The sequence below is a fragment of the Mus caroli genome, chromosome 11 (genome assembly GCF_900094665.2).
Source record: "Mus caroli chromosome 11, CAROLI_EIJ_v1.1, whole genome shotgun sequence".
Classification (NCBI taxonomy): domain Eukaryota; kingdom Metazoa; phylum Chordata; class Mammalia; order Rodentia; family Muridae; genus Mus; species Mus caroli.
Genome location: NC_034580.1, coordinates 111,490,873 through 111,504,668, shown reverse-complemented (window position 1 = coordinate 111,504,668; position 13,796 = coordinate 111,490,873). Strand labels below are relative to the sequence as shown.

At 47.3% G+C, this 13,796-nt stretch overlaps 1 protein-coding gene across 4 annotated transcripts in view; it reads left to right on the top strand.

The window, feature by feature from the left end:
• The window catches only part of Grb2 (growth factor receptor bound protein 2), a 67,483-nt gene extending 53,969 nt beyond the window's left edge, over positions 1-13,514 (top strand). For all 4 annotated transcript variants that reach the window (XM_021176359.2, XM_029483665.1, XM_029483666.1 and 1 more), the window contains 4 exons: positions 3,341-3,438; positions 8,982-9,104; positions 12,067-12,235; positions 12,984-13,514. In XM_021176359.2, coding sequence (XP_021032018.1) covers positions 3,341-3,438; positions 8,982-9,104; positions 12,067-12,235; positions 12,984-13,169 — 576 coding nt within the window. In that variant the 3' untranslated portion in view covers positions 13,170-13,514. The remainder of the gene's footprint in view (positions 1-3,340; positions 3,439-8,981; positions 9,105-12,066; positions 12,236-12,983) is intronic.
• The last annotated feature ends 282 nt before the right edge of the window (positions 13,515-13,796 follow it).

Genomic DNA, 13,796 nt, shown 5'->3' with positions numbered 1-13,796 from the left:
AGGGTTTCTCTGTGTAGCCCTGGCTGTCCTGGAACTCACTTTGTAGACCAGGCTGGCCTCGAACTCAGAAATCCGCCTGCCTCTGCCTCCCGAGTCCTGGGATTAAAGGCGTGAGCCACCACGCCCTGCTTTGGTTTTTGTTTTTAACAAGGCTCTGGTGCAGTCAAACTGGCCTTTGCTAAGTGAATCCCTTACTCTTTAATAATGTACAAAGGTCACAGTCAGTGCCTTGTCAGCCTGCTTATTGGCTTTCCTCAACTCCAGAGTGAGTGGGTTTGCTCCATTGCCCAAGCTTGCTTACTGCTTTGTCATTACCAGACAAGCCCTTATTTTTGGTTGACAATAGTACTTGCCTTAAGCAACTTTTTTTTCCTTTACTTTTCTTGATTTTTTTTTTTAAATAAAAAGAAGAAAGAAAAGAAAGTAGTGCCTCTCGTGGTGGGCTTCAGAGAACTCAGCTTCATAGATCGGTGTTGTGGTCAGGAGCCTAGTCCAGTGTCCAGTCCCTAGTCCCCCTCTTTTCTTTTTTCACAGGGTTTCTCTGTGTAGCTCTGGCTGTCCGGGGCTTTAGTGTAGATTATTAGGCTGGCCTCAAATTCAGAGATTTACCTGCCTCTGCCTCCTAAATGCTGGGATTAAAGGTGTGCACTAGCACACCATGCGCAGACCCACCCCTGTTCTTAATTTCTATTATTGTATGTGTGTGGGTGTGGTTGTGTGTATGGAGAACAGCTGTAGGTATTTGGTTCTCTTAGTTTTGTTTTGTTTTTGTTTGGGTTTTCTGGAACTCACTCTATAGGCTGATCTTTAACTTCCAGAGATCTGCCTGTGTCTGCTCCAGTGCTGGGATTGAAGCCATTGAGTTCTCTTTACCCCGGGTTCTGGAGCTTCACCTCATCAGGCTTGCACTGAGCCATCTCACCAGCTCGTAAATGTTTGTTTGTTTAAGGGGGGGGGGAACAAGTTTTAAATTTGGTGTGGTAGCTTATCCCTCTAATTCCAGTATACAGGAGGCTGACATAAGATTGTCCTTAGGACCAGCCTGAGGGTCATAGTTCAAGGCCAGCTAAGGCTATAAACCCCTGTGGAATAAAACGGTAGTAATTAATGCGGTACTCCTACACTGTGGTGTGTGAGGCCACCTTTAGCTTGTCCCTGACAGCCTACAAATGAGTGAGGCTCAGACTCTGGGTATTTGGCTCTGACAATTACTGGAGGAGGGGGGTCACCCCTGAGATACTATTGTAACTGCTGGCCTGGTACCTCCCCAGCAGTGTCCCCAGGGGCTTGCTGCTTCCCCTGGCTTATGATCCATCTCCTCTGGTGGCTTCCTCCTCCCCCTCTTCTTTCTCCTCCTCCTGGTCTCTCTCTCCTCTTCCCAAACCAGGTAACTCAAAACCTATCTATCTCTAATCCATCCAGTAATTGGTTGTAGCCAATTTTATTTACCCAGTAATTTTAAATCAAGGAACGAGGTTTGCACAACAAAAGCTTGTGCCTGTGAGAATTCACTCATAGGCCTAGACCTTCAGAGAGAGAATTTAGCATAAGAGGCTCTCTTGAGTTGAGTGTTTACTGTTAGTTTATTAGCATTTCCAAAACTGGCCATGTTAACTTTGTTTTGTTTTTTGGGGACAAGGGTCTCACTGTGTGGCTCTGGCTGGTCTCAGACTCCTAGAAATCAGCCTTTGCCTTCTGAGTGCTGGGATGCAGTGCCTGTGCCACCACAGGGCCTGAAAGCCAGTGACGTCCTGTGACTGAAATGGCCAGCAAGGCCCGAGGGCAGCACCAGCACCGTGATGAGGCTCCTCCTCGTGCCATCTTCTTGAGGTGCACGGTGCAGTGCCGCTGCCACTGACGGCTTGTTGCCCCTTTGGATGTTGTATGTCACTTTAAAATGTCACGTTCAGGTTCAAGCTTCTGATTTCTAGCTTGACTGATCGTCAGCATTTAAAAGTCACTTTGTAAAGAAAATCTTACCAACTTCCTTTTACAACTTCATGGTGTAGTTTGTACTGATTACCACTGCCTCAGTCAGCATTTCCTTTGCTCCCATTTGGAGGTGAATGCGCACCACTGTTTTCTCTTCATTCTTTCTTTTGGGGACCTCAAAACTTTCAGCAAACTGACTGCTTCTACTCTTTTGTTTGTTTGTTTGTTTGGGGTTTTTTGTTGTTGTTGTTTTTCAAGACAGGGTTTCTCTGTATAGCCCTGGCTGTCCTGGAACTCACTTTGTTGACCAGGCTCAGAAATCCGCCGGCCTCTGTCTGCCTCCTGAGTGCTGGGATTAAAGGAAGGCATGCGCCACCACACCCGACACTTCTACTCTTAATTTCTAGAATTGGCGATGGAAGCGCATGTGCGCACTCACACACACACACACGTCTCTATATATTAAGACAGGGTTTCTCTGTGTACCCTGGCTGGCCTCAGACTCACAGAGATCCTTCTGACTCTGTGTCTGGAGTGCTGGGGCACCACCCAGCTCCATTTTCTTTCTTAATACCAACTTTAAACCAAGCATGGCGGTCCACACCTGTAATCCTAGAATTTGGGAGGGTGAGAATTGGGAGTTTTAACCAGCCTGTTCTACAAGGTGAACCTCAATCTCAAAGCCAACCCAAACAGCTTGTGATCATAGCACTTGGGAGATGGAAGGAGTAGGATCAGAAATTCAAGGTTCCCCACCACCACCACCACCAGCCACAAGGTTCTAGTTTAACCTAGGCTGCACAAGACTGTCTTTAAAAAAAAAAAAAAGGCTAGCCTTCCACTCTCTGCCCTCTGTTGTTTGGAGTCTTGGGCCTGAGTTCTGCTGGTTGGTCCGCCTCCAGGAGCCTGACCTGAACACGGGGTTGTAGGATTTGCTTACCCGCTCATTAGAATAGGTTCCTATACATTGGTCCCTGGATGCGTTTGTGAGCAGCAGTGCTTGGAGCTGCTTGATGGGAGACCTAGAGAAGCTGCTGGAGGCCTGGGGTTGGGGATTTACACGTGGCTTGGGCTCCCTCTGCTCTCTTGACACCAGCTTCTCTGTCTGCTAGAGAAGCCGCCTTAAGAAAACACTGATCTGTTACGCCCTTCCTTCTGCCCTCCCATTGAGGGTTTAATTCTAGGTGTTGAGAAAAAAGTCTGACCTTTCCTTTCTAGAGTTTCTTTTTCTATAACTTTCACAGTTTAGCATGTTGGCTGTTGAAATTAAAAGAATTCTGATTCTCAAATAAGCCTTCCACAAGCCCAGACAACATAATTATCTCTGACGGTACAATAGGGGAGTAGTACTCCTCTTATAATAGGAAGAAACGATTGATCTTTTTTTTTTTGTCTTACTATTTTTCAGGTTTTGAATGAAGAATGTGATCAGAACTGGTATAAGGCAGAACTCAATGGGAAAGATGGCTTCATCCCCAAGAATTACATAGAAATGAAACCACATCCGTAAGTCAGATTTTATGGTTCCCCTAAGCAAAGAGCTTGCCTGCTTGTCTCAAGAACCATTTCAATTTGGAATTTTAGGGGGGTGATGAAGAGGAGAGGGTCTCACTATGTAGCTGTTGTTCCTTCTAAGCTTGCTCTGTAGACCAGGCTGGCCTCATAGAAACCTACCTGCCTCTACCTCCCTACTGTTCCAGCATGCCTTGGTTGGTTTGGTTTTGTGAGAAAGGCTTAAAGTCTTAATGAAGAAATCAAAATTAATAATAATGAAGAAATCAATACCAGCACACACGTCCTGCCTTCTTTCAAAAAATAAATTGTGGGCTGGTGAGATGGCTCAGTGGGTAAGAGCACCCTACTGCTCTTCCAAAGGTCCAGAGTTCAAATCCCAGCAACCACATGGTGGCTCACAACCATCCGTAATGAGATCTGGCGCCCTCTTCTGGAGTGTCTGAAGACAGCTACAGTGTACTTACATATAATAAATAAATAAATAAATAAATAAATTGTGAGCCGGGCGTTGGTGGCGCATACCTTTAATCCCAGCACTTGGGAGGCAGAGGCAGGCAGATTTCTGAGTTCGAGGCCAGCCTGGTCTACAGAGTGAGTTCCAGGACAGCCAGGGCTACACAGAGATACCCTGTCTCAAAAAACCTAAATAGATAGATAGATAGATAGATAGTGTCAGGCAGTGGTGACACACACCTTTAATTTCAGTGCTCTGGTGGCAGCCAAAGATACACAAACAAACCCTGTCTTGAAAACAACAAAACAAACAGTAAATTGTGTATGTGTCTTCATGTGTTTTATGTGCCTGATCCCACAGACATTAAAAGATAGCATCATTCCTCTGGAAATGAAGTTATAGGTGGTTGTGAGCCACCAATGTGGGTGATGGGAACTGAACCCAGGTCCTCTAAGAGAGCATTAAGTGTTCTTAAACACTTAGCCATCTCTTTACCCGCTCTCTTCTTTTTCTTCCCTTCTTTCTTTACCCCCCCCCCTCTTCATCCCATGAACTGAATATGAACAGTAAGTCAGTAAGACGCTGGACTATCCCAAAATCCCCTACAGAGTTTGCCTGAGGGATCCATCAGGGCAGAGCGTGCTCTAGCATGCGCAAAGCCCTGGATTCTACCCTAGCACCTTAAGAAAAAATAGTTTTTAAAAATAAATAAAGACTGTAAAGGGATGTGGTTTCATGGTAGAAGGCTCACCTCAGATTCATGAGGCCCTAGATTCCCAGCCCTGGAGCAGAGGAGGAGGGCAGTGCAAGAGATGCTTGCATTTCTTGGCAGTCCACAAATGCAGGGTCAGAGCCTAGGGGCTGACAGGCCTGACAGCTGAAGTACAATTCCCCAACCGAGGGTAGAAAGAGGGAACTGAATCTCAGAAGTTGTCCCCTGACATCCGTAAGTGTTACATGTCATGTGAGTATGTGTATGCACATAGAATAATAAATTTTTAAAAATTAAAGAAAAGGGAAGCCTTAAATTGAACAGTTGAGTTGTGGAACATTAAAAAATGGGGTACATTTAGTCTGGGAGCCATGGTTCCCTGACTGCTCTCAGGCTTCACCGTTTCCCCTTGACATAAAGTTTTGGGTTGGGGGTACATGTACCTATGATCCTTCACTTGAGGTTCGGGCCTGGGTGTGTTAGCTCAGTGCTAGAGCACTTAAGTGGCTTCGGTGAGGGGCTGGGGTCAGGTCCTCCTGCTCTTGGTAAGTAGCTAAGGAGGAAGCTCCGCATGTGTAGACTGGGCTGTTTGAAGCTGGCTGAAGGACGGTCGGTGGGCTCCATCCCCACCCACTCTGAACTCTGCAGAAGGAAGTTGAACATTCGGGAGCCTTCCTCCAGGTCACACTGCTGCGAAGGCCGCTTTTCTGATTGTTTCTGTGATTTCACAGGCTCAGTCCCCACCATGGAACTGCCACATGGTCTAAGAATGTACATGTTGCTTAGTGTGGCACCACAGAGCAGTGTGCCAGAGGTTAGCCCTCCCCTGCCCCCTTTGTTTGGAGAGGAAGAGAGCAGTTCTACCCTAGACTGCCAGCCCCCTAATGATACACTTGGGTCCAACGAAGACCCGCTATGGTGGCGGCGGCTGCAGGGCTGCAGGGAGCTGTGTGCCCAGCCAGCAGACACATACGCTTCATAGTAAGTGCATGTGGGAGGGGCCTGTAATGCCTATAAATACTGCATTGGAAAATACATCTACCCTTGGCTTCCTTGCTTGCTATTTTTAGGGTAGTGCACAGCAATCCAGTCTTTTTTTTAAAGATTAGCAGAACATTTGTCTGTAGGCATGCAGTCATTAACTATCATCGTTAAAAGAAACCCATCATGCACTGAGATAGCTCGGTGTTCAGGGACTCGCCAGTGTGCACAAGGACTTGGCATCTGCCGCTAGCACTGCAGACCAGGCTTTAGAAGCTTATCAGGTTTGTAACTAGCCTGTGAAAGAGTGTCGGCGACCGGATGCTATGTGCTGTTCATCCCACTGCTGGAAACTGGAGACTGTGTACTTAGTGAGCCTGGAGCAGACACACAGACAAGGATCTGTGAAATGGTTTACAAACTAATGTTTTTGTTCTGTTTTAGTTTTTGAAGTATGGCTTCACTATATAACCCAGACAGGCCTTGAAGTTAAAGTAATCAGTGCTAGAATTATAAGTATAAATCTAAAATTAAAACTTTAAGCTGAAAATAAAATTGTGTTGATTCTTAAGTTGGGAATGAGAAAGCACTTGGGCTCACACAAATGTCGGGTTGATGCTCATAAAGAAAGGTCTAGATGCACACACTGCCTGCAGCCAGCAACTCCTGAGGAAAGGCAGGGGCGTGAGGGAAAGTGGTTCTCTTTATTCTTCCTTAGTGCACATTTAGGCTACTTTAATTTAAACCCACTGCTTTATAGCTTTTAAGAAAAGAGGGTGAATATGGTCAGAAAGCATTATATGAAATTCTCAAGAGTAATTGTTTAAAAAGTTTGTACTGGGCTGGAGAAATGGCTCAGCAGGTAAGAGCACCGACTGCTCTTCCAGAGGTCCTGAGTTCAAATCCCAGCAACCATATGGTGGCTCACAACCATCAGTAATAGGATCCAATTCCCTCTTCTGGTGTGTCTGAAGACAGCTACAGTGTACTCATATACCTGAAATAAATAAAATAAGTCTTATAAATAAATAAATAAAAGCATGTGATTGATGATGGGGAAGGGAGAGGAAGGTGGGTGTTAAGAACATTTGCCTCTTCCCTGGTGAGTGTGGAGGTGAGGGAGCTGTCACTGGGAATCAGCCTGTGGCCATGGCTAGATGCTGCTGGACCATCCATACAGTGAGCGAAGCTTCTCTGGTCTCTTTTGAGGTGATTCCGTCTGTTGGTAGGGAATTTCCCTGGTGTGGCTGCTTCCTGGACACTGTAGGCTTCATTCTTAAGCATCTGTAGCAACAGGAAGGAGAGTCTCCATGGTGTGTGTGGCATCAGAGATGCAGAGTGAGAAGGATTTGAAACCTAGACTTGGCTGTGTTTAGACTCCCACAGTCTCTGGGCACCCTGCCCTGCAGCTTCATGTCTTTGCCTGAATCTTAGTTTTAATCTGGCAGAATTTTTATTTTTAAATACTTTGCAGGGTAGTTGTTTATTAAGCTAGCCAGGAGCTCTGCCTGTGGCAATGCCCATAATTCTCAGTACTTGGTGGGCCGTTATTGACCAGACATAAAACCCTGACTCAAAGCAAACACCAGCCTTGGTGGCTTACTCTTACATTTTCACCTCTCAGATAGCTAAGCAGGAGTGTGGGATTCCGAGGCAACCATATTGGTGCACAGACTTGTAGGATGGCGAGGGCTGCCTCAGAACAGCTTAACAGACCCCAGTAGGGCTACATTACTTACTGGCACTTGTCACACAAGCCAGGTGACCTGGATTTCATCCCTGGAACTCACAAAAGGCTGTCAGAACAGAATGACCCCCCAGGGTTGTCTTCTGCCCCCCACGTGGATACACGGTGGCTTTAGAAAATGAAAAGATGATTATAAAGTTAGCTTTAGGTGGCAATAGTAACAAATAACCATGAAAACGTTATTATTTTATGTATATAGGTGTTTTACCTATGTGCATGTCTCTTTGTCACAGGCCTTCAGAGGCCAGAATTGGGCATCATTCTCTCCAGGAACTGGACTTGCAGGTGGTTGTGAGCTGGTATGTGGGTGCTGGGAACTGAACCCATGTCCTCGGGGTGGGGGGGGGGAGCCAGGACTCGTAAGTGCTGAGCTGTTCCTCTAGCTTGAAATAAAAAATTGTAAATATGATTATGAAAGTTATGTTCTTGGTGAGCATGCACGAGGCCTGAGGTTCAGCACCCAGCACCACATAAAACCAGGCTGGTGGGCCGCACCTGTGCATAATAACTGTAATGAAATTAGACTTTGTCGCTAATAGACAGTCTGGTACTGTTGTGATTATCATTGCATGTTTAAATTTTTCAGATACGAGGGCTGGCAAGATGGCTCAGTGGGTAAGAGCACTTACTGCTCTTCTGAAGGTCCTGAGTTCAAATCCCAGCAACCACCTGGTGGCTCACAACCACCCATAATGGGAATGGCATGTCTGAAGACAGCTACAGTGTACTTATGTATAATAAACAGGAGCAAGGACTGAGCAAGTGGAGTTGACTGGAGTGAGTGGGGGCAACTGGAGTGGGCAGAGGTCCTAAAATAATTCAATTCCAAACAACCACATGAAGGCTCACAACATCTGTTCAGCTTCAGTGTACCATACATAAAATAAATAAATAAATCTTTTTTTTTTTTTTTACTTTTTTTTTCAGATACCATAAGGTAAGGTAGGACTTTGGTTTTTCAAGACAGTCCCACTGTGTAGTTCTAGCTGTCCTGAAACTATGTAGACCAGGCTGACCTCGAACCCCGGAGATCACCTTTGTCTGCCTTCTGGGTGCTGGGATAAAGGCGTGCATCACTGCCACAACCTAGACGCTAATTCCTCGCAATGCAAGCTTCCCTTCTTGCTTTTGCAGAATCCACCCTTCTTCATCTGCGAAGTTGTAGGCTTTCCCAGCCTTTCCCAGCCTTTCCAGCCTTTCCACCCTTTCCCAGCACTCCTGTTATGGAATGACTTTGAAAGGCCTGTCTTCCCTCTGCCCTTATCGTGGGTGTCAGGGCTTTCCTGGGTCCCTCCTGATGAGTGAGTGAGAGGCAGGAGGGCTTAGGCCTCAGAAACGGGCTTTCAGACCGCATGTTGGGAATGGTCTCCTTGGGGACTGAAGAGTGGCCTGTGTTGCTGCCTTGAATTATGATCTAGAGTGTGGAGTAAGCGAAGCTGTTTGAAAGCTCCATCTCTCAGGAAGGCCCTGAGCCAGATAAGAGCCCCAGGGAGCCTTAGGCAGGAGACCAGCAGGTAAAGAGCTCCCCTCTGTCTCTGACAAGCACTCACTACAGGAGTGCATTCATTTACATGCCAGGTTGTATATCCCCGTCTCTTTGTGGGGAAGCAGATGGTGACCAGCTTGCCTTCCTTCCTTAGGTGGTTTTTTGGCAAAATCCCCAGAGCCAAGGCAGAAGAAATGCTCAGCAAACAGCGGCATGACGGGGCCTTCCTGATCAGAGAGAGCGAGAGCGCTCCTGGGGACTTCTCCCTGTCCGTCAAGTAAGTGTTTCCTGCTGGCCTTGCCAGAGAAGCTGCTGCTGCCGTTGACTGGATTGTAAGGCTGTGGGGAAGATGTTAACATATCTTTTCCTGTGGAAATCCTAGTGTTTGCTCTAAGGCCTGGTTGTAGCAGATCTGAGGTTTTAGGTTTGAAGTGTCATGAACCTGTGGGAGCTGACAGCACTCGAGGCGGTTTGGCCTGCATCACTCCTCACCCGCCCTGCCTTCACTGCAGTTTCTGCTGCTCTTATGGTGACCACGAGCATCTCCACTCCTGGTGTTCACCTGAACCCAACTCATGCTTTCCAGGAGCCTAGAGGGGCATTTTCTCAAAAATCCAACTAGGAATTGGGCATGATATTACATGCCTTTAATGCCATCACTTGAGAGACAAAGACAGGTGGATCTCTGTGAGTTCCAGGCCAGCCAAAGTCACACAGTGAGATCCTGACTAAAAGAAAGAATGGCTTTGCCCTGTCTGACCGATCATCCTTTCCTAGTTAATGGGTTACTACAGAAGCCCACCCCAAAATTCATTTTTTTTTTAAATTTTATTATTTTCTTCATTTACATTTCAAATGCTATCCGCTTTCCTAGTTTCCTCTCTGAAAGTCCCCTAAACCCTCCCCCTTCCCTGCTCCCCAGTCCACCCACTCCCACTTCCTGGCCCTGGCATTCCCCTTTACTGCGGCATATAATCTCAAGACCAAGGGCCTCTCCTCCCATTGATGGCCAACTAGGCCATCCTCTACTACATATGCAACTAAAGACACAAGCTCTGGGGGGTACTGGTTAGTTCATATTGTTGTTCCTCCTATAGAGTTGCAGACCCCTTTAGCTCCTTAGGTACTTTCTCTGGCTCCTCCATTGGGGGCCCTGTGATGACTGTGAGCATCCATTTCTGCATTTGCCAGGCACTGGCATAGCCTCACAAGAGACAGCTCTATCAGGGTGCTGTCAGCAAAGCCATCTGCTTTCCTTCCTTTGCCTGAACTACTCCAAGTAGCAGTAAAACAGCTTGGGAGGGAGACAAGTCAGTAAGTAGGAGCTGGACCCTTGGGCAGGACTGGGCCATGATGGAATGAAGACATCAGGAAGGCCAGCTACTCCTTCCATCAAAGAAAACCATCTAGGAATGGAGACCTAGGGCATCAGGTAGAATGCTTGCTTTAGCAGGCGAGAGGTCTTAGGTTCCAGCAACTGAGTGTAATCCCAGCATTTAGGAGGTTGAATCAGGAGGATTATAAATTCTGGGTCAGCCTGGGTTACGTAGTTCAAAGTCAGCCTGGGCTACATGAGACCCTGGCTAATGACATGGCTCAGTGTGTAAAGTTACTTGTCATCTAGCCAGGTGACCTATGTTTGATTCCTAGGACCCGCATAGTGGAAAGAGAGAACTGATTTCCACAGGATTTCTCCTGACCCCTGCCCATCACACACATGCATATCTAGAGAAGTGTAATCTTAAAGTTAAACATTTAAAGATGTTAATGTCATCACTTTAGGAATAAAATATAAGAGGTAGCTGGCTCGGTTGGTAACTACCATGAAACAAGAGGATCTGAGTGAGTTAGGGTTCACAGGGCAGACGCTAGAGAGGGAGATCGTGGAGCTGTAGCCAGCTAGCCCAGCCTTACCACGGAGCTCCAGGGTCAGTGAGAGATACTTCAGACAGCCAGTGTTGACATTGGTTTCCACACATGTGCACATACATGTACTTTCACACATGTGCACATACATGAGCTTTCACACCCCATGGACATGACACAGACACAAGGAAAACGTGTGAACTACTGCCTGCCTTTAGCGAAGCATCTTCACAAGGGCTTCCATCAGCACCAGACTCTAAGATAGCACACAGTTTCGAGATCTTGGGAGTCTGGTGGGAAGATGTGGTAGAAGTGACCCTGCACTTGGGAAGCACGTACATCCCAGAAGGCCCTTGGGCCTTTGGAGCCTGAGCCACAGTCCTCTCAAAAGCATCTCCCTTGCTGCTCAGGGAACCGCGATGAAGTCACTTCAGTCACCACAAGCCAGCTGGAAGTTCCAGAAGTAACTCCTGGATTTTAGATAACTTTTATGATGGCATATTGTAATGTTTCAGTGAAAAATAACTTTATCAAAATGTATGTGTCTATAGGGGAAAACAGTGCATCTGGAGTTTGGTATCTGGTTTCAAACTTGCCCTGGGGTTTAGAAGCACTGGAAGCCCAGTGCTGCCATCTGCTGGTTTGTCTTTAGGACCACTTTAAGAGACTACTGGAAGAAATTCAAAGGCTTGGCAGTGAACAGGAAGCAGAAAGAAAAACAATAAGAAAATTCCTTGGTAGCCGGGCATTGGTGGCGCACGCCTTTAATCCCAGCACTCGGGAGGCAGAGGCAGGCAGATTTCTGAGTTTGGGGCCAACCTGGTCTACAGAGTGAGTTCAGCCGGGGCTATACAGAGAAACCCTGTCTCAAAAAAAAAAAAAGAGAGAGAGAGAAGAAAAGAAAATTTCTCTCGGTAAAAAGCATGGCTTTGGCATACCTGTAACCTCAGCAATGGGAGGCTGATGCAGGAGGATCACCATGAGTTCTAGACCAGCTTACACAGTTAGTGAGCTCAAAGCCAACCTGAGCTAGTGTTTGACTATCACCCCACTTTTTGAACTGTTAAGGCAGATAAAGCTGTAGCCTCACAAGTGGGCTGTGTTAGTAGATCATAGACATCTGAGGGTTAGCCTAGTGGGTGGGTTTCCACTGTGTTACTCCTGTAACTAGTGATCAGCAATCAGGAGGGGCTTAGGGGAGGCTCCTGGGATGGTCTGCATTCTCTCCAGCTGGATACTCAGGGTGCTGTGAAGCCCTTGTGTCCCCAAGCTCTGAAAAGCTATGCCTGACAGAAGTTCCCTGGACACCTTCAGGTTTGGGACAGCCCTGCAGAACCCTGTGGCCGCTTCATGCCTTTCCTCCCCGTCCTCAGGTTTGGAAATGATGTGCAGCACTTCAAGGTGCTCCGCGACGGAGCCGGGAAGTATTTCCTGTGGGTGGTGAAGTTTAATTCTTTGAATGAGCTGGTAGATTACCACAGATCAACATCCGTGTCCAGGAACCAGCAGATATTCTTACGGGACATAGAACAGATGCCACAGGTAAGCAAAGAGCTTTACTCACTTCCAGCAAGTGTGAAGGCCCAGGCGTGACACCACAGCGACTTCCTGTGTGCTCAGGCCGATCTCATGGCAGTGAGGCTCTGCAGTTGGCACTCAGATGGTTGAGTCCCTGTGCAGCCAGCCTGTGAGGGATGCACTCAGTCCTCCTCACATATGAGCAGGAGTTCTGGTTAGGACTGCCTTATTTACAGCCTGAGTGAGGGAATGCTGAGAATATGTTCAAACCTGTTAAGAGGGGCTGGTGAGATGGCTCAGCAGGTAAGAGCACTGACTGCTCCTCCAAAGGTCCTGAGATCAAATTCCAGCAACCACATGGTGGCTCACAACCATCCGTAATGAGATCTGATGCCCGCTTCTGGTGTGTGTGAAGACAGCTACAGTGTACTTACATATAACAATAAATAAAACCTTTTTAAAAAAAAAAAAAACCTGTTAAGAGAACTCTGGCACACACAGCCCAAAGTGTTTGCTGCTCCCCACTAGCCAGTATTGGCTATTCTTAGTGACATGGGTATATATACCCTTGTGGGTTTTAAATGTTAATAAAGGATTCCTCTAAGCCCACCTAGGACTTAGGAGTATGTCAGAGCGGAGGGAGTGGGGTAGGAGGCTTCTTTGGAAAGTGGGCGGGTTCCCACATGCTTGCCTGCCCTTGGGGAGCCAGGAGTCCAGCTTCCAAGGCTGCCTGGCAGCATGAGAAACACCGCTTCCCTGTTCTCTCTTACAGCAGCCAACCTACGTCCAGGCGCTCTTTGACTTTGACCCCCAGGAGGACGGCGAGCTGGGCTTTCGCAGAGGAGACTTCATTCATGTCATGGATAACTCAGATCCCAATTGGTGGAAAGGGGCCTGCCACGGGCAGACCGGCATGTTTCCCCGCAATTATGTCACCCCAGTGAACCGGAACGTCTAAGAAGCAAAAGAGATTATTTAAAGAAAGTGAAAAGTTAAGACCGTTCACAAGAATTACACCCACACGCTGCCTGTCGCAGCCTGTGAGGGAACGCAGAACACCTGGCTGGGTCCCACGGGTGACCCTCTCATTAGGTTGCAACTTTGGGGGGTGGGGAGGGGTGTTTGATTTCATAATGCCAAAACTTAACCTATTGAATGAATTACAGTTTTTATTACGGAATCTCGCCGCTACCCCTGCTCCCCTACTGTGTCCTTTTTCTCGTTCTTTCTTTCCTGTCCAGTGCATGATGTTTAAGGCCACATATAGTCCAGCTGATGCCAATAATAAAAGACAAGAAACCAAGTGAGCTGGTATTTTCTCTATGCAAAATGTCTGTGGAGATGGATGGACTGAAAGAGCCGGATTCCTCACACACAGGGGCAGCCAGTGCTTCTGAGGCCCTGGTCGGGGTTCACCGGAGATGCCCAGGGGTACCGCCTCCAGCCTCAGGCCTGGAGCATTCCATCAAAGTTGGAATAAGGGGAAGGAGGCCCTCTGTCCTCCCTGGTCTCCTGAGAGTCAGACTGCAGGCCTGCCCCTCCCCCACTGCTTCCCTTCAGGTGTTTTGACTTTTTTTTTTTTTTT